Genomic DNA, 21579 nt, shown 5'->3' with positions numbered 1-21579 from the left:
AGCATTTAGCTTCCATTGCCCAGTGACCTCTGAACTTTAAAAATGCCTTCTCCAGAGGATAGCCACAGCACGCTAATGGTTTACTCTACTTCTGCTTTGTCTCAGCCTGTTCTCATCAATCCCCCCCTCGTATTTGATGTCACCTCCACCAAAAAGAAAAAGATTTTAACTTGCAGATCTTATGAATGCCTGAGGTGACCTCAGCTCTAACTTCCAATAATTTGCATTTGTTATGCTAAGCATATACATCCCCTGAATTATATCTAGTCCCTTTGTGGTCTAACGTAGGAATCCCTCTCCTATTGTTCTTGCTGTTAGCACTGTAATAACTACCGCTATTGCAATGTTAACAAAAGACTACTAATAATTCAAGTACGGTACGAATTCCCAAGGAATCATCAAGTGAGAAATGCAAGTTGAAATGGTAGCTTCAATTCCAAGGACCTATTTTCTATATTCAAGAGTTACAGCCGTAAAAGCATCGCATATGTGAAAACACAACACATAATCAATAGAGTTCTAATAATAACAATTAATTTAAAACAATGGTATTATAAATTGCAAATGGTATCGCAGTAGTACAGCTTAATACCAAATATTTAGATTTCCATTTGGCGGGGATTTATTATTTTATTCATTTATTTTTTCAGCTGCACTATCTACTTAACATTACCTGTGCTTTTTGCTGACAGGCCTACAGATTGCTTTGCTAGTTGTGGCACTTGAGCCATTACTATATAAAATAATTATCTTTATCCAAGCTGATTACTTGGAAAAGATTACTCCTTAAATAGGCAGCTTAAAAATCAATTCAATTAAAACGTGTATTAAAATGCCCTACAACGACATTCTTCTGACATTCATAAAAGTTTTATGGTCCAAGTATGCCTGAAAGTCCACTTCAACAAAGAAGCAAAAATGGACAAAAAATAAAAACATCAAAAGATCCTTCTCTTTTGCTGAAAGCTTTTCTCTTATAAGCTGCTCACTTTTCAAATGCTCTGTGCAAAGAAGAACAAATGTAAACTTTTGGCAGGACTGTTGGATGTTTCCCAGTAGCTATGCTGCTCATCACTGTTATAAAAGCAAAAGAAAGTAGACTGAAAAAGTAAAGTTCCACCATTAACATCTTCCAACATTAACATCCTTTGCAGTGGATAGACACACAAAATATTTTAAGCACCAGGCAGATGGGGCTTTCGAGGTTAAAGTAGGAGAGAATGCAAGAACAATGATTGCAAAAAAAGTGAAAATTACAGGGTGTGTAGAAGGGACTCTTTTACCAGGAGACTTCTCAATACAACATAAATTCAATCAACATTATCAATGCCACTCAAGATCACAAACCTGACTTTAAATCTAATAGAAATTAGTTAGATGTGGGCTAACTTTGGTAACTCACATTAAAAATCAAAATTTTCAATATTGGAAGAGTCAGATGAAATTTCTTGCCTGGGATGAATACATAAGGAGTTTCATCCAGTCTAAAATCTTGTGTTTTCCCAGGAGATATATCCCCTACGTGGACCACTCCTCCCTACAGCCTGTTCCCATTGAGCTAAATCTAGGTTAAAATCCAGGAAAGAAAACTGTGGGGAAAAAAATAACAACAGAAAAACTCTTCCATGAGATAGGAGAAGCACGGAGACTCTCTTCATGGTGAAGAGAATGAAGACAACATTGTTCTGTGAAAATAGGAAATTGCAGGGAATGAGTGATCTGAGCAGGAAAAGGACCTCAGGTTCTTTCAAGTCATGTAGCAGAAGTGTAAGACTTTGACAGTCAAGGACCACATGCTGATTTTTATCTCCTGAATGTAAAGCAAAAAAGGGAGGAATTGCTTGCATCGTTGCATGTGGTACCATTATCTTCCTTTAATGTATATTTCTGCCACTTGTAACCCTTTACAAATCCTTGAGTCCCAGTTAACTGTCATCCAATGCATTATACCAATACAGCATACTGCAAAACTAAGCCCTTAATAGCTTTTTATATTGGTCAATACACTAAAAACTATTTTGTTTTAAAAAAGGAGACAGCTAGTGATCAGGTGCAAAAAATACAAAAATAATGAAACGCATTGATGCCATTTCAATGGGCACTACTACCATGAAAAAACAGTTGATCATTAATCAGCCATTTACTACAAGGGCTCTCTTTGAGATTTCCAACAGAGAAATGTAAACGAAATAGTTTTCTTCCCCAGAAGTAAAGCAAAAAAAAAAAAAAAAGAAAGGAAAAAAGAAAAAAAGAAATTTGGTATTGAGTGATTATATACTTGTAGAGACTTACTTGAGACAAAGCAGCATCTCGTTGTTCTATTACTGCATTCATTTCATCAGCTATTATTTTCTTTTTACGTTCTTTGGTCCTGTGTATTCGATTCAGAATTATAGCTCCATTCTTCAGTATATCTATCCCTGTGTCTGCATTGTTTATTCTGTTCAGTAATTCCTGTAATGTCTACCAACAGCATTATATGTTAGTCAGACATGAAGTTTTAATATATTTTATTTAATATAGGGTTTTAATTAATAGGCACATGTGAATTGTAAATTGACTGAGTGAAGTTATTGAATTTTCATATTGCAGCAAAGATGTACATTATTAGTGTGTCAATTCTTCTTTTTCCCACATCTTAGTTCTTGAAACCCACTCAATTGAACTTAAGCCTCTAAGATATAAGACTGACATGAAGAAATCTCCTCAGAGAATGGCTTACCATGTCATTTTCTTCAGGGTTAATATTTTCTAGCCTAGAAAAAAGGGACACAGAAAGCCTGATCAGTAGCATTTCCTTAGTGCAGCAAAATGAGTTCGCTTTTTAAATCTTTAGAACCTCAAGTAATTTCATTCTACTAGTCTTTAGAGTCAACCATGACACTGAACATATTAAAGTGCCACCTGCTCGACTCCATCTTTCAATAATGCTCCATATCTTCAGCACTGACTTCAGACTGTTAAGTTATTAATGTTTACTGCTATATATGACTACAAGGATCAATTGTTCATATGTGCTTAGATGAAGAAAGTTCCCCAGTGATAGAAATGACTGATGCTCTTATTTTATTTATTTCTGGGCTTACAACTTTTACCTGACGTTGTATTTTTGTTGTTTTTACTGCACCTCAAATGAAACAGGACAGGACTTTTGTGGATAATTTTTTTTTTCATTTCAAAGTAATTCTTTTTCCACCTCTCTCTTCCAAAATGAGGAAAAAAAACCTAGTTGAAGTTTCCTTAAAAATATTTGGATTTTATATCTTGCATAAAATACCAAGCTAAGCCAATTCTCTGCAAGGCCCTTATTTAATTCTGGAACAACCCCCTCTGCACTTTCCTCCCTTTCTATTTCAACAGAACACATATTGACCTGTCAAATACAAAGATGATACGAGGAATTTAGTCATACAGCATTGAACACTGGCTGTGCAAAAGCAGTGAGTGATAGCACAAAAATCTAATAAATGGGATAGTATGCATTTTATTTTACCTAAGGTTAGTTATATGGACAGGATATTATTTAAAACACTTATGTGTATTTTAAAACGGAAGAGACCTCTTTTCTGGAAAAATGAGCATATTAAAGTTACCTTACCACTCCATTGCTACTTACTTAATGGCGACTTCTACTAAAAGTAGGTCTGTCACTAGCATATAATATTTTAAAAGACAGATATAGTACCATTAAACATCTACTAAACAGCAACACACACTTTTTCAACAGTTCTGTGACAGGTGCTGCTCTGAAGCCAAGATTTTAGCTAGCAAACATCATAGAGCACTTGACAGCACACTAGCACCTTTTACATTAAAGCATTAGTTTTACCAGATAACAGTACATAAGGCATAGTAAATCAACAGTACAGAAATTAGTTCTTTAAATAAAAAAGAAATAATTCAGAATGTACTACCAGTGTACAACAGCTGGTATATTTATACGGAATTCACAAGCAGTAATTACTCCAACATAGACAGTCAGCACCAGAACTAAACAAAACAAAGTAAAAGCTAACCTTTGCTGGGTTTGACTTGTATTCATAAGGTAACACAAATCATAAAATAACAAACATAATAAGTCCAAATTCTCAGAACTGGCTCCTTGACTTGGCTCTTTGTATAGTTCCTGCATTAGGTTTTTACATTGCTCTAAGTGCCACTTCATGTGGGACTTAAAAATGGATCTCCAGCTAGTTTGTATTCACAATGAAAGGAACGGTATTTGTCAAAGTAAATTGGCAGGACTGACCCGGCTCCTCCAGAGGACTTCTACCCTGCTAAAAGTGTGGGTCAACAAAATCACCCAGCCAACCAACAGGCTGGGTAAGCAAGACACCTTAGGTAGAAGTGGGGGTGGGAAAAAGAACAGGAACTTCTACCATAAGTGTAGCCCTTCAGCATACTACTGCCACAAGGGATCTGTCTGTAGGTGTACATACACCTCCTTAGGTGACAGCATTTTTTAAAAAGCAGCATCCAGAGCTGTGTATTTGCCCTGCTGCCTCTCCCTGTGCTGTGCACAGGCAATAAGTGACCCTTAGATCTCTCATGATTTTAAACAGCAGTAACCAAGGATTCCTCTTCCCCCCCATTTCTACACACATTCTGCTAACGTAACCCCTAGGGCCAACAGGACTGAAAGAATTTTGGTTGTAACAGTTAAATAATGACAACAGAATTGCTCCGACTGCTAATTTAAAGAAAGCATTGAAGCATTTGATAAAGGTTGGCAGGCTGTTCAATATTGCCCTCTTGTAAAGATCTCTGATTGGAATAAGTCCAAAGCAGATGGAAGGAGTGACCTGTGCTCTAAAACTTGATGAGTGTGGCACAAGTAGCCAATGTTCTTTAAAAAAACCAAACCTCTATGTGTTCCATGTCTGAGACAGAGAACTTGACCTTTTGAACAACCAACATCAGGAAGAAAATATTAAGGGTGGTAGTTGGAAAAGTTCCAAGATTCCAGAAGAAACTCCAAAATTAAATAAAATAAACCAAGTCCCTCATGGCTCATCCCATCATCTCTGCTCCTTCCAAAGGATTAGTGGAGTGGTGAGGTGAACTCCAAAAAAATTTCCATTCAGCCACAGTAATAAACTACTTAGAATAAAGAGGGTGAGAAAAGTAATTTCCTCATGGGGTTGACTCTGCTTCTGAGAATGCAGCACCTCAATTTGACTCTTCTCAGTCACAGTTCTGGCTTGCTCCTCCCATTGCAAAGACATCCAGACATGTCCTCCCAGACATCCAGGCAGATATAGAAATGTGCGTCTTGTCACCTCAGCTGAGATGTTACCACAGTTAGTAAAGATGCCCAGTGTTCTGAAAAGCCTGAGTGCTGGAGCCAGGCTGGTGTTCCTGCAGGAATCTTGGCTCCACTCAACCATTTTTTGTTTGCAAGGTGTATGGCTGCATGAATAAGCATCCTGTAAGCTTAGAGTAAGTGGACCAGAAGAAAAGCAGCTGAGCCTGATGGAGGCAATCCTGCCTTCTTGGTTCTGTAATGCCCAAAGATTTCAAAAACAGCAAAGAACTTCCTTCAAAAAAAAGAACACAAAACCCCCCAAATCAGTAATCACAACAGGAAATGTTTCCCTTACCATACCATTGCTCTTTTTGGAAGAAATACCACATTATCTAGAAGGTGCTGTCACATAGAGGACTGATAATGGGTCAGGGAAGAGCTGTGGTCAGGTTGTGCAAACGGATGCAGTCACTGTGAGCTGAGGTAATACTGACTATAAATTGGTGGAACAGAGCAAGACATCTTTGAAGTTCCTTATGTTGTCTGATATGGCTTAAGACATTCCTATCAAACTTGCAGTTTGGCTGAATAGGTAGCAAAGTAAGGAAAGAGGCAGATATTAAGACATCTGATGCACTGCACATGATGATTACTTAAACATAAAGAATGAGTTTTTCTCCCTTTCAGGGGATTACATACAGCAATTAATGCCCAGTAATTCATTACCATTAAGTACTTGCTGCATGGATGATAAACAAATTTTAACAAACTACTGTGGGAACAAATGAAGCTTTTGGGCTCTCTGCCTTTGTGACTTTTGTCAATCAGGATTTTTCTTTTACTGCTCTGATGACTGACACTAAACTACCAATGAAAATAAAAGCATGTAACATTTTTCAGAACCCTTCAGCGACACCTTTGTGCCCTATGGGAGGCATAAGCCTGCTTGGGATCTGCCTAAGGATTTTGTTCATGTCCAGGATGCCCTCAGTGACAGGTCCCACGGCACCCAGGACGTGAAAGACTTGGGTACGACTCTTCCCAGCGAGCTGCCATTGCCACAGTCAGTCTCTGTAATGTAGAACGGGAGACCCTGGAAAATACTGGAACTATGATCTTACAGTACACATGCAGCCTGACAAGGACAATTCTTTTGAATTAAATTGGTTTCGTCCCCAGTCTTGTGTCCTGGTGTTGGCATGTCAAATATCACACAGAAGCCTGACCTGCACCCTTGCAGAATATACAAGCAGAGATACCAGCTACAGAAAATGGCTCACTGGTTTAGGCAAAAAGGAATGTATACCAGGTATTGAACCAACAGCAGCTGGTTAGCCCATCACAATTTTTACCTGTGTTAGGTTGGTGTTCTCCACAGGGAAATCTCCTATGTCAATTCTGAGACTGTGAATGCCATCAGGGTATCAGGCCTCTCTATAAAGCATCAGAAAGAGTACCCAAGTGGATGACAGCAACAATTGCTATTCTCTAAATGATAGCAATAAGGTATGATAGCTTGGCGCCAAGCTATCAGCCAAAGCAGTTACTGACCCTCTCCTTGGAGCAAGTACCTTTTTTGTCATTACCAGTGTATCCAGTGCCTCCTGCAATGACATTCATTTGGGGAAGGTAGTATGCATGCTCTCCAAGAAATGGAGTTTCTTCTCATTTCTTATCCTGCTTAGAATTGAGTTGGTCTTCCAGTACATGAGTGAAGCAGACAAGAAGGGGTTGAAGGGAAAACAAGTGATGGTGTTCTGAGGGATTCATGTGTGTCAAGACCTGCCCTATGTGTGTCTGTGGATTCCACTGCAGAAAAAGCAGCAATACGCCTCTCACACACTTAATAACCTGTGATTTCTTCCAGAAACCCAAGTCATTGAATAGGTCTATCAACCAGAATAATTTGCTGCAGGACTTGAGCGCTTTAACCCCAAAGATCTTGTTTGGGGCCACACAAAACTTTCTTGCTTTCTTTACTCTTGGAATATACAAAATTAGAAGAGTGACAGAAGAAATTGGAAAGACTGGAGTAAGGCTCACAGTTTTAATGCCTCTTATGGGAATTTAAAGCACATTTGTAATTTTCTCATGGATTGCTGCTCAAAGCAAGTTTTCAGATGCACGTACACCTATAATGGGCTCTGTAGAGACATTTACTCTAACAAATTCTGAACTAATTCTTATGGGAATGGAATCTCCTAATCTGGCTGTTGAGTCATACTTACAGGCTGTGACAAACTCTAGCAACTTGTAAATTCCACAGAGTAATGGTGCACAAACTATGTGCAGATTATTGAAATTTATTTAGATAACATTCTCTGGCTTTACCTACAAAAATACCCAAAAGAAGAATACTGGTTTTCTGCCATAAAGAGGAAAGAGTGTTCTTAGTAGAATCAATTATTTAAAACATAATTGCCTGCCATTTAGTTAACAACTGCACCTATTCAGTCTCCTACCATGAAAAACTCTGTTTGCTTTGTATTTCTGTTGGCAGAAAAATAGGAGAAATTTCTCAGCCACTCTAGACTTTGGGGGACTACCACAGACGGTAATCAAGATGATCACAGCTCGGATGGAGAAGGATTACATGGAGAGGCACATTGTAGCTTCAAAGCTGCCTATAGCCCGAGTGAGAAAAGAAACTGTTCTTGATCTTCCTCTCCTGACTTAACAGTTTTGTTTAACATGAGATTGCCTGTTTCTGTTGTGTTAACATGGCATACATAAAACTCTATGAAGCATTCATTATACTCTTATTGACTTACAAACTGCTCCTACACTAAAGATAAGAAAAAACCCATATATTTTTACTACGTCACCCACATCATTAGTAGAAATTCTGCTGAAGGAAATGTCTAGTGGGCTTAAAGGGCTTGATTGATTTCCTATACATTGCAACTTCTGACTGACATTCTGGTACTCTGTGTCAAAAGATCCCTATAAAACGTCGCATTCGTCTTATTAATCCCTGAATAAATCAATACCAAAGCTTTTGATTCTATTTTTAATTTTTGTGATCAAAATTATTCACCTTGCTCTCAGTCCCCAGAGAAAAATACTGACTTATAGGATGGCTAACAAATTAACCAATAGTACAGTGAGACTAGCACTAACCTGGTATTTCATCATAGAGAAGTTTGTGCTAAGTTTTTCTATATAACCACTGTCAAGCAGTTTATGACAGTCACAGACTGACACAACCACCTTTTTGCACAGGGTAGGAAATGTGTACTTACTCTTTGAGAGACTCTTCTAAACGCTGGACTCGTAGAAATGCTTCATCTCTCTCTTCATTGGCTAATCTAAGCCTTGCCATGACAGCCTCGTCACGTTCCCGTTGAGCAGAATAAACTTCTTCCACCAGAGCTGCAAAAGTAACCAGTGTGTTTAACAAACAAGTTTGACAGGGGAAGACACTATTAGATGCACTTACATGGTCCTTTGCCAGCATCTCCTGAAATCAACATTTCTCCACTGACCTCAGATTACTCTGGATAAGGTCTACATTACTCTTCAGACACAACACTAAATTGCTGTTGATTGCTAAAATGAATACTTTAAGGAATGAAATAAAGCTATGTGTTTTCAAATTCACCCCTGTATAATTAAATGGGGCAAGGATGTGATTTGCTTTGCATTCTGATACTTGCTTAAAGGAAAAGTAATTCTTAAAGCTCAGAATCATATGAGACACTAGTAGGTTTCTTCTGGGACATAGAGTTAAAAGTAATGACCCATTAAAACTACTTCTACCATCACACTGCTTCCTATCAGGGTGGCACACTGATATTAAATATTAAAAATTCTAATATTTTCATAGTCTGTCTCTGGTATCACAAGAGTGGCACAGCTGGCATGTCTCCTTCTCTGCCAAGCCTTTACTTTATTGTGTAATATAGTTATATTATCTGTTACGGCATACATGGACCTTGGAGCATTAGGTGTCAATAAACTAAGATTTACTGTCTATTCTTGGGAGCAAACTAACACCTTCAAGTCATTCCTCATCCCGAGCTTACATTTTCTTCCTGCCTCTCCCCTGTCAGTATGGCTAACACCACCTCTGGCACACTGCCAGAATCCTTACCTCGACCCTGCCTCCACTAAAATCTTTATTCATACTTTCATCATTTCCCTCTGCAATACTGCAAATCTCTCCTCACAGTCATCATAAAACCCTGCAGTCGAAATGTCTAGGGACTTTCAGGATGCCATAGTAAGACCGCTGTCACTGCAAGACAGAGGACTATATCCTCTCTGATTGTCACAGGCATCTCCAAAAAACTCAACTGAGGTCTGTAGGTTCCAGAATTCTCCATGCTCCCCTTCTAGTCTGCCAAGCTGGTGTTTAGCCACAGTCTCCTAACACCATACTACAGTTTCTTTCAAATTTTGGCAATTTTTTTCCCAAGAACCTTCCATATTAAGCCATTGCTGCTGGGCTTCCTTACCCTCTTCAGAACCCTGCTCCTCTCTGAACCACTGCTCAAGTCAAGTTAAGATCTCAAAGATCAGGCTTCCTCTTCACTTTAAGCTAGACCTTTTATCCCCTCCAGTCTTGCCTCAATTGACATCAACTTTGTTGCCTTTATAGGTTAGTTGACTCTTATTTCACCTTTGTACATTATTGTACAAAAACTTCACAGTGCGATATAACTTAAAGCACTTTCTGGTTCTTCACAGAATGGAACAATAGGAACATAGTAGTACATTTTGGTAGCAGCTATATCGCTGGCACAAAATACACATTATTGGTACCGAAAAAAAACCTCAAACACCCCAACCAACGGAAATACAAAAAGTGGTAAGTTTCAGTACAGTTCACAAGCAGCTTAGGTAACCAGGGATGTAAGATGAGTGAGAAGATGAACAGAAAAAGAATGCGGAGAGATGAATTAGGAAGATTTTCAAGGCAGGAAAGCAATCCTCTTGTCCTCAAGCTGGGGAGAAGAGCGTAACTGAGGAGTAAGGAATCACTTTTTGCAGGTCTAGCAAAAGGTTGCACAATAACAGCAGACTGGACAAAAGAAGACAGGAAAAGTCTAAATGTCACTTCTGGGAGTGCAGTCCCTCCTCTCACAAAAATCTGCAGAGGAGCTGCAAGTCTAGTCATCAGGCCAGAGATGTAATAGGTTGCATTCCAACAAAATAAAAAGAAAAAGAAGAATTTAATTCTCTTCTATTTGGATATTTGCTTGTTCCACATGAATAGCGTCTTTTTTCTTGAAGATCTATTTGCCCTGTTTGCAACAAGAAAGCTTCGCTTGATGTGGAATGGAAAAACTAAAGCATGAGTAAAGCAGCTGCAAAACTGCATGCACACAGGCTGGTAGTCAGGAATAAGTTTGCAGCACTTGCAGAGGATGAGTCCGATATCTGCAAAGGTAGGTGTCTCACAAAGAACAAATTGTATGGGGTGGGCTGTGCATTTCAGCTCACCAGACTTCCACTTAGGTTGCTGAGATCTATGATGGCAGGGAAACTAGTGCCTCAGCATTGACTGCCTGGGTAAACTACAATACAATTTCTATGTCCCGGTTAGATCTGGAATATACAAGCGGTTTAATTATGTACGGTAATTATTACCTATCTGTATCTTAATATATTTGTTTACTATAGTTTTTCCAGTAACTTATGCCAATTTATCTAGCATCATGCCAGAGAGACTGCACAGAGAACCCTTTCCATAAAGCTGCAAGCGGAAACATTATGCAATTTTCATAATGAAAACAATTGCTGGAATGAATAGAAAGCTGTCTAAAATAACTGAAGATTTGGCACTTGTTACTGTTCTGGGGTTAATTAGTTTCCAGACTAGTTAACTTCTCTGAGTGCATCCCTTCTTCTGTCAGACCCTACAACGTCCCCACCTCAGCATGGAAAACCACAATTTGCTGACTGCTACAATGGATCTTGAGCATACAACTACACTTAGAGGGACTGTGTTTTGGTATCTAATTCCCTCTGAGGAACTACAACCAGTGGTAATAATGACTATACAGACTTTTTAAAACCAGATTATTGCTTATTTGTCCTTAAACCAAAGTAATATATATAAAACAGTATGAAAACATTCAGAAAAAGAGATTTTTTAAGTTACTTAAACATCCTGCTTATCTCAAATCTTACCATCCCTGATAGCAGCCCAGAGGCTAAATGCCTTGAACAGTGAACCCTTCCCCCACGCAAAGGTCCATTACAAAATACTGTCTTTTAACTATTGGCTATGGAAAAATGACTTAAATTGAGCAACTTTTTCTTGTTATTTTCTTATCCTTCCACTAAGTTAAGGCATGGCAGTAAATATCCCAATGACCAGAACCACCAACTACATTAAAAAAAAAATATAGTAGTTCCATATCAATTACAGGTGTTTGGCTTTTGCTTCTATTTCTTAAAAGTAACATTGCAAGTTAATTTTTTCATATTAAAACAGATTAGGGAGAGTGTAGAAAATCGTGTAAGATGCCTGGATGGTAATCTCACTTAAAAAAAAGGAAAAAAAAAAGAAAAAAAAAAAGATACTTAGCTACATGGCATTTCAATACCATGTAGCAATACTGACACCGACCACAAGAAAGTATTAATTTAAAAAATACTTAAAGTCCTCATCTAACTCATTTTAATGGTCTACAGAAGGCTAGCTCACCCGATTCCTTTACCAGCCAAAGCTTCTGCCGAATTCAGGTTAGACATTTCTGTTATCCAATGCCTATACATTTCTGACTCTATTTAATATTTTACAAATTCCTTTTTTTAATACTATCTGGAATATTATAACAGTTACACAATTGCAGGTAGTCCGAAGTATGATGTTGTTAACAATAACGTTCATCATTCAGATTGAACTATGGATGAGTCACAAGTAAAAGTTCAGGACCATAAGGATCCCAAGATTCTTCACATAAGCCACTGAAATACATACACCGTTGGGTTGCAATGCAGCAGCGAACCAAAACATTTTGTGTCATATCTAGAAAAGTATGTGAAGTATAAGCTGTCCAATGAAAAGTCTATGAGAGAGAGTGACATAAAAATCCTCCATATTAAAAAGAGTAAAGAATATCCAGATTGTCATCCCTATGCTTCTTAAAAATGCCAGGCGAAAATTAATTGAGAGTAACAAGTCAGGCTCCTAAGTCCCATTCAAGATATGGCATATCCAGCAAAATACTAGCCCCATGCTGGCACGCTGACTTGATGCCTGATCCAATGAAAAAAGTGATCCAGCTACTTAGTCACCAACTGCTCTGGTCGACACCACGAGGTTTTTCTTGGAGACCTTCCAACGGCGCACCAACCAACCCTATCCTGTTTATCTTGAGGCCTGACCAACAAGAAACACAAATTCTTATGGAACTCATGTTTCAAGGAAGAAAATGACACACAAAAATGAAGTATGAATAGTCAAGTATTAAGCTAAAATGAATTGTGTCATTTACTAATTCATATACATATAATGACATTCAAGAGTTAAAATATTTAAATCCCATAGTGCTAAATTAAGAAAAAAGGATTATTTTCCAATGCTTGCAAACATTGTAGTATATGAAAATATGACATTACTACTTAGTTGCATAAACTTTATTTGCTTTGGAATAATTTAATAACATCTTTCTCCTTGTAACTAAAACCCCTGCATACTTTAAAAGAGCTCTTTATTTTAAAAGAATCATTATGCTAAACTCATCAATTCTAAAACATTTTTAGTTTTTAGTAAAGAAAACAATTGTAAACAGAGAGCTTTTGTAAGGTAGATAGCTATTACAAAGTTCACTTAGAAAATCAATATAGCATTTTAGCTGGAATTTGCTCATTAAACACCCACAGCTCTAATGCAAATTATGATGGAATGAATAAAGCAAATACATATGCTTCTTTCTTTTTATTAAATGTAAAATCTACTGTTAATTGCATCTGGTATGTCATATAAACTTTTCTCCTTAACTATTAAATGGAAGCTTTTACAAAAGTCATTAGAGATTCTCTTTCTTTGACTTGTATAAATTTCAATATTTGTTCAGTAAAGGTTCACAGCAGTTAAATTACATTAACAAATATTATTAGCTACTATGTAAGCCAACTAAGTAAAATACTTATATTGCAGGTAAAACAAATCAATGGGTGTTTACAATAATATTTGGATATGTCCATTTTTAAACAAGCTTATCAAATATCATGTAATTCTTAGTCAAATGAGAGAGACTCAAAGTAGGTTTTTTCTTCCCAAATACTCAAATTTGTTTAGTAAGCTAATTGTTTTCTAATATGGGCAAAAGTAAATATGAAGAAGATGAACCATACCGAGTATGAGTTTACTGAGTCAAAGCAGTGTACATATTTTCTTAGTTGAACCTGATTCTTTTGGCAAACCTATCTTCTACACTTTTTAAACTAACTTTAAAATACAGCAGTAGTGAGAAGGTGTGTTGGAAATCATTCTAGTTTCAACAGTGCTTCATGATTTTCCAAACTACAGAACTCTGGGGGAAGGGAGGGAAGCATCGTTCCCAGGAAGAAAATCTGTTTGCTGATTTCCTAGAGGTCATCTGCGTAAATAAAAAAACTGAATAGGAGAGGCAAGAAAGAAGAAATTGTTAGGACTTAAAACATCTATGGCAGCAGAAATCACTTCACGTTACTCATTAAAAAAATGTAAAATCCAGAATACAGGCCAGACTTTATAGGAAAAGGATGAGATCACTACCCACACCGCTATCTCAGAAGATACAGTAAATATTATAACACTGTAACAACTGACTTTCAAGGTAAGTCAGTTTTACAAAAATAATAACAGTATTTTGGACTTTGCAAGGTGTTTGACAGTAACAGATGTGATGAAATACTGCTTTTGGCTTTGGACTACGTGAAAAAAAAAGTGATCCAAGAAATAGTACAATTAAAATTTTGCTAATTGTTTTTGTAACAAGCACAATTATAGTGATCAGTTACTTCCAAGAAAAAGACATGGTGAGAAAGTTTTTCTGTTAATAACAATGTATTGTTGCAGAAGGTCAGGGTTCTGCAGTTTAAGATTTAGGATTCAGATCAGTGGTTGCTGAATAGTAAGTGACTTGGGATTTTCTTTGGCATTGATTCTGGTACATTCGAATTAATTTTACTAGTTACTTACACCATTACAGCAACAAGAAATACAAATGAGATGACATTTTTTTACAAAAAAGGCTCTGAGCATCTTAAATATTCAAGAATTGACTGAAATAATAATAATTAATGACTTAAAAAAAATTTGATGCATGATTCGACTTCTGTTTCATACAGGTATACAGCACTAACATAGGAGTGAATGTTGAACTCATGAGAAAAATGAAGCAAAGAATATTTTCTGGTTTCTGCCTTTTGGAGATGTATATTATTCTGAAGGAAAAATAGAAACATGAAAGAACTTGCTTGGCCAGGTCATACTTAGAATTCAAGATTCCTGTAATGAGCTTCTTGTTTATCCTGCTCAGTTGCTCCCATGAAAAATCTGTCAGCTGAAATTTATCCTACAGAGAGGTTTAACGGAAGCTTTTTAGGGATTTTTGTTGTGTTTTCACTTTGGATTTCTGAGTAGCAGCTACAGGAATGTGAGGAATTAGGGAAGTATACTGGGAAAAGAAGTGCAATGACTACCTGCCTTTTCATTTTCATCAGTCCTCCCATTCCTGTCCACCACTGCTGGGTCTCTGTCTGTCTAACCACAGGAGGACTTGGAAACTATCCTTGCCATTTCCAGATGGGCCACTATTATTAAATTTTATTTAACCATATGGATATATGCTTGTTCTCCTTACAGAAATACAAACATGCATGTATTTGTTATCCAGTCGTTTTAGAAATCAAAATCCTCTGAGACCTCTTTCTACTAGATTTAATGACTGTGCTCACAATTCTTAAATAAGAAGTCAATCTTATCATAGCCAAATAAACAAAAAAACAGATTTACTGCATTGCTATGAAAGCCTTTAAAACATGTCATTAATTGGTCTCTGCGCATACATGTTACAAAATGCAGATAATCCCTAGAAACGTTCAAAGCCTAAGGCCCTTACACAGTTCTCATTCAGGTTAATGGCAAACTATCATGAGCTCCAGGGCTGACTGTCGACTTAAAAATAGTGCTGAAATGTTCTATTACGAAACAGACAACTTAAGTTCCTAGCTCTTTTTTTTTTTTTGAAAGCTACCATTCATTTACTTTCAGTTATGACCTATAACTGAAAAATAAAAGTAAAATAGTGATAAAAAGATCGTAGGAAAACTACTTAAGAGTTTTCACTGGTCTATATCAGGAACTATAGACTACAAGTCATTTACACCTAAATGTGATAGATAAAGCAATCTGAACAAACACTGATAGAACACAGTGACTTCTTTATTGCTTTGTGTTTGTTGTATGTATTTAGTGCATAGCATTCATCGGCTCCTACATTTCCAATGCTATAAACAGTGTTCTTAATAAAAGGCTAAAGTTGCTTAGTGGCAGCTCTACATAGGGTTTTCTTTGTGTACTCAGATCCCAATTCAATTAAAAAAAAAATAAAGTGGGAAAGAATAGGAGAGAGTATTATACATAGACCCCAAGGCAGTTCTTGTGAAAGCCAATCCCTGTACAATACTTAAGCCTCTGCTTCTAATATACTAAACACAGCTGACTTCAAAATTCAAACCATAATGCTGTTAAACTTTTTTTCAGTGAATAATTGCCGATGCCTGAATATTTACTTTAGGGGGGAAAATATAAATGTTGCATTAAAGTTTTCAAGTCATAATTTGACAGGTTAAAGAAAAGTTTTTGTAATACCCCAAGAAGTAGATTATTTGCAGACCTTTTTATCCCTGAATAAAACCCAATTCTTTATGTTCAACTAGCACTGTAGTGGGGAAGAGAGAAGGGCCAGACTAATCATAAAAATATGCAGAAGATACTGGCTTGCTTTTTACATACAAGCTCCACCCATAAATAGCTTAGTAATTTACATTTGAACCTATGCCAGCTCATCGTATATTGTACTTCAGAGAGCTTCATGCAACATTTTGACAATCAACAATTCTAACAATCTGAAGGTAAAATTACGTTGTTTCAAATTAAGCTGTTAAAAATTAAGCCAAGATGTTCTCAGTCACAACACCTCCACCTTGGGGTTTTTTTTCTGTCCTTCAGATGGATTGTCTACCTTCCCATAGAGAGGATTCAAATCCTACAGCTATTTTCAAAATTCTATTATTTACCAGGAAATATTTTGAAAAAATATTCAGGAAATAGTTTTGCATAATGAAGCATTAATAGGACAAAACCCCTAAGAACTATATAGCCTATATATAAAAATGAATTATGCACAGAAAACTGAGTTAGGGAAGTATATGCATTACCTACTTAAACTGTAAAATATCATTCATATTTAGGTTTATAAACACAAGGGTTGGGAACTATTAAGTTCTTTTGGCTAAAGCCCAATATTGGCCTTATTTCAGTTTAATTGGAAGAGGATCTTGAATTCATCTTCTCCATGAGATATCAGGAACCTGGATTTCTGTTTGTACCAAAGGTTAATAAGAAATGTGTCTGCAAAAGTCAAACAGCATTAAATACCAAAAACTGATTATTATTCTGCAGGAGTTGTTCTGTCATTCATAATCTTTCCATGCTCCAACCTTCCACAGCTAATCTTTAATGGATGACATGCAAGAAAGAAAAATAACATCTAAAAAGGGACTCTAAAGTGAGCTTTGAAGAAGTGGAAAATACTTTTCTTCTGTGCTGGAAGTTATTGCCACCCAAAGTTTATTACTGGCAAGATTATTTATTTCCTCTTACTTTATGGATTATTAAATCAAACTAACTCTAAGCTAATAGCCACTTGGATATTTGTTTTCACTTTTGCTATTAAAACTATTGCATATGCATTCAGTAATTATTTTTCAAGTTAATTTAAGAAACTTCAAATAACGTTCATGAACATTTCCATACCATATTCAAAAATTCCAAAATACCACAAATGTTAATTCTCAACATTTTTGTAAAAACAGACCTGAAAAAAGGGACTTCATTGTAGGTATATTGCCGTAGTTTCCAAGAGACTGAAAGCTGTATAACATATACAACAGTATTAGAAGTACTGCTTTCCCCTTTTTCCACACTATATTTTCTATCATTACCCTGGTCTTTCAGAGAGCATCTGCAGAATGCTAATACAGTTTTTCAGGCATTAAAGGTGGTGTGCAACACCTAACAGACCTAGCAGGGCTGGACTCGATCAGTTGACTCTGATTTAAAAAAGTATTAAATTTTGGTAACATTACTATTAGATATTGGCAAAAAACCCCACAGAATAGCCCTTGCTACAGAAAGATTTAATGAGAAATATTTTTTATTATACTTTCCTTCAGAATTATTCTTAGTCCCAATATATAGCACTGTGATGGCAACAAAAACATTCCAAGAGCCGAGGCTCTGATGCCAACTATGGTATGTCTTGTTGCAGTAACGGTGGGAGTTACTCCGAGAAGAGCGGGACTTTGATATTTTTTCCAGTTTAGAGAGGCTACCATTATGCTCTACAATTCTCACTTACACTCAACCAGCTCTTTCCTCTAAAAGTTCCTACATACCCCCTGTATAATTCTTCTGTTAGGCAAAAATGAAGTCACTTATTATGTCCATCCAAAGTGAGATTTATTCTCTCTGCTAGTTCTTTTGAAGATTTACTCTTTTGCAATGCCTCCATCCTTCCAGTCTGTCCTCAGAAGATGTGTGCTCCTTCTCCCTTTCCCCTCTCACAGAGTGCACCCATTCCCTTTTCTGTTCAACATATGAAAGTTCTGCAGTCCCACATTTCAAGATTTGTCTATTCTTCATGCCCAGTTCACATGTGGTGTTCACTTTTTTCCTTACATTATCCTAGCCTCAGTTCTTTTATGAGGTGCTCTTCCCTTGATTTTCCCGATGTTGCCTCCACCTCTGTTGTTCTTCTCTTCATGATGAGGAGTGAAACTAATGGTACTTTCTGACATTGGCTTATAATGAGAGGAAATCCAACAGAAGAATAATGAAGGAACAGCAGGAACCTGTGGCAACTATGACCACCAGAAATAATAGTCTCTAATGCTTAAAAGCCTGCAACCAAAACTGTGTATTCCCTAATTTTCCTTAGCCATAGCTACCTGACAGAGACAGGGACCCAAGGAAGTTCTAAAATCCATTTTCCAGGCTAGTAAAATTTAAAAATAAACACCTTCTGAAAATAAGTTATTTACTGCAAACAGTATTAAACATTCTCTTCCACCATGCGTATCTTCTGCCTTAACTCTACTTTTTCTTATTCTCTCATGAAGCATTTCACAAATTTACACTTTTCCTCTTCACTTCTTCCTCTGAACAAAGTAAAAATCATAAAAGTGACAAGCTTTGGGTTATTTGTTTCTGAAGACTGTTGTAGCTTTATTTTAAAATGGCATTTGTCTTCAGCTTTTCTGTCCTTTCCACGGGACTTTTTTAGGTAAAACCCATCAATTAGAGGGTTACATTTTAAAATAGAATTGTAATATTCCTCAAAGTAGATAAAATTTTTATGGTGTACCTTTCTGATGTTTTTTACAATATAATTTTGTGGAGTCATTTTCTTATCATAAAGTCAGTACTAAGTAATAATAAAAATGCAAACACCCATATTTACAAGATTCACTCTACCATGTGTTATACACTGCAGTAATTAAACATTAACTAGCAACATGAAATCACAGCAGCACGTGTTCTCCTTTCCTCAAAGGACTTAACACAAGGGGAAAAAGTTTTCCCTTAAACACACTGAGTCTTCTTTATTAGATTCTGCTTGTCCATTAGAACTCTCCCCAAGGCTTTTACGAGAGAGAGACACATAGACCTCCACAAATTCAGTTTGGTTCACATCATTCTAGTTTTCAAAACATTTATCCAAACTTGGTAACATTCTTAGAACTGTAAGACAGGAAGCAAAAAATCCATGAAATATTAATGATGCTTCCTTTTTGCAAACAGCTTAAGTAGTAAGGAGCCTCTTGTCCCCTCTCTCGGCATTTAAAGGATTTTATACTTCCTGAACTCGTAAAAGGAGAAAAAAAGGTATTGTTTTAAAGGTCATCCTTATTACACGTTGTAGCTCTCATTAAAATTTGGCCTATTCTTCCTTTTAAAATGGAATAACTATGTTAATTATGATATCCATATTCATGCCATACTGTTTTGAAGAGAATATTATGCTTAGGACATAATTAGAAAGTTTAAACAGTAATGTAGGAAAAAACAATTTACTAACAAGCATTTCAACTGTATCCATAAAAATGAAACTAAACATGTTTTTGACACACCTTTCAACATACATTTCTTTCCAGGTTTTAATGAGCAATGAACACCTCTATCAAAGAGAATATTTCGCTATTATAGGTACAGAAGTAGAACACTGTGCAAATGTCCAGGAACAAACACAAAACTTGGGATTCAACCCAAACAATTTGCATTAGCTTTCGGCTGCTGGATATAACTATGATACCTAGTGTGGATCTTTTTTCTTCTGAAAATAAAACAAGCAGTTTATGTAAAATGAAATAAGAATAAAATTATGCCTGTATTTCAATTTGTTTCCTAATATGTAGATTAGATTTGCTTTTCCCTTCCTCTACCACAGAAAATCTAGGGCCTCTCTCTTCCATCTATAGTATACAGAGCATACTGTATTCTCAGGAGTTTGACATTAAGTGGAAAGTCAGCCATCTGTTTTTTCAGCTGGAGAGTTTATTTTCTGCTCCATTTTCCTGAAGACAGTTACTCCTCCCTTCAGTACTAATATTTTGGGGACAGGTATTAGTACTATTAATACTATATGAAGCGTGTGTGGTCTATGAGGATGGAATTTTACCTAGCTCACGCTTTATTTATGAACAAATGATACGATGAATTTATAAAAGCACTCCCATTAATTTCTTTGAAACACCTGGAGAAAAACCTCAGTGTATTTTTCATCCACTGGGTACACTGTACACACAGTCACTTTTCAATAATAAAAATACTCAGCTTCATTACTTTAGAAATTTCCAAAATCATAGAACACAAACTGTCTCCATTCTTGTATGCCTACCCAAAGAACAATTAACAACAAATATAACCATGCATTCACTTTCAACTATAAACTTAAAAACCTTTAATTTTGGGAATTTGTATAAACTTCATTCACTGGAGACATACCATCATCAGACAAAAATTCATTAACTACCAAAAGAACAGATTTTTCAAGAAAAGTACAGGCCTCTAGTTGAGGTGAATGTGCGACTATCTCCATACACGGGGAGGGGGTAGTATTGCTCTGAACAAGCTAAAACAATAAGTGGTATTTGAACTGCTGGTTGAAAGGTAGAGGCACTGGTAATCATTATTTCCCCTTGTTTGTTCAGGACCTTCCAACAAAACAAACAACCTTTTTGTGATTGGATTGACATGGTGTTAACAATGCATTTAATGCCCAAATCAGTGTGAATACAGGTAAAGCTCCTGCTAATACCAGTACCAGGATGTTAAAGCCACCTATTTTCTAAGCAACTCTAAACAGCCACACATAAAAAAAAAAGTCAAATCTTCCCTCCTTTAGCAAATAAAGCTAACATTCACTAGGCCACGTCATATAGCAACCGCAGGTACTGTATGAGCCATACAGCCATCTGTTAAACGCTTGCCTACTGTACCTGCAATCTTTTCTGCAATCTTAGCTTCTGTAGCTCTCTCTTGCAGTTCTAAGTCCAGTTTTATTGTCTTCAGCTCCTTGTCCTTTTCAGACAGCTTATCTTGAAACTGAATTGAACAAATGGACAGTAAGATTCTTATCTAGCTGAAACAGTCAACCAGCTCTTGTAACCACAACAAAATTTTAAATAATAGTTTCTTACCCCCAAAATACAAACACTAAGCAATACAACAGAATTTAAATTAATTATATTTATTTATTTCAAGGACAAATGTTAAAGATATCTTTTTTATCATCTGCCCTATCTTGCTCTGCAAGACAAGGAGCAATGTGTGTGCCCTTATTTTTATTTGGAATTCTCTTCTTCAGGTATTACCAGTTGTGGTCCTCGCTAGAGAAGTTCAGAATTACATGGAATTATAATGCAGGTGGTGCCTGCATGAATAGCCTATTTCCTACCAAGAGTACTGACATCACAGCCTGAAGAGACTGTGGTGTAAATATGTAATTTTTCATGAGCATCGCCAGATAGAAAACTGATATTCTTTCACATGTTGAGGCCTTTCTTTTCACTGGAAATGCACTATATCTGTTCTTGGCAGATATCTGAGC

At 36.5% G+C, this 21579-nt stretch overlaps 1 protein-coding gene across 3 annotated transcripts in view; it reads right to left on the bottom strand.

Moving 5' to 3' along the window:
- Positions 1-21579, bottom strand: part of MIPOL1 (mirror-image polydactyly 1) — a 203110-nt gene that overhangs the window by 124830 nt on the left and 56701 nt on the right. For all 3 annotated transcript variants that reach the window (XM_076345061.1, XM_076345060.1, XM_076345062.1), the window contains exons 6-9: positions 20969-21074; positions 8488-8617; positions 2723-2756; positions 2293-2463 (exon numbers count right to left, since the gene is read on the bottom strand). In XM_076345061.1, the coding sequence (XP_076201176.1) occupies positions 2293-2463; positions 2723-2756; positions 8488-8617; positions 20969-21074 (441 nt within the window). The remainder of the gene's footprint in view (positions 1-2292; positions 2464-2722; positions 2757-8487; positions 8618-20968; positions 21075-21579) is intronic.

Source organism: Aptenodytes patagonicus, chromosome 7 (genome assembly GCF_965638725.1).
Source record: "Aptenodytes patagonicus chromosome 7, bAptPat1.pri.cur, whole genome shotgun sequence".
NCBI lineage: Eukaryota > Metazoa > Chordata > Aves > Sphenisciformes > Spheniscidae > Aptenodytes > Aptenodytes patagonicus.
Note: the sequence above shows the minus strand (reverse complement) of the source record. Positions and strands in the feature narration are given on the sequence as shown.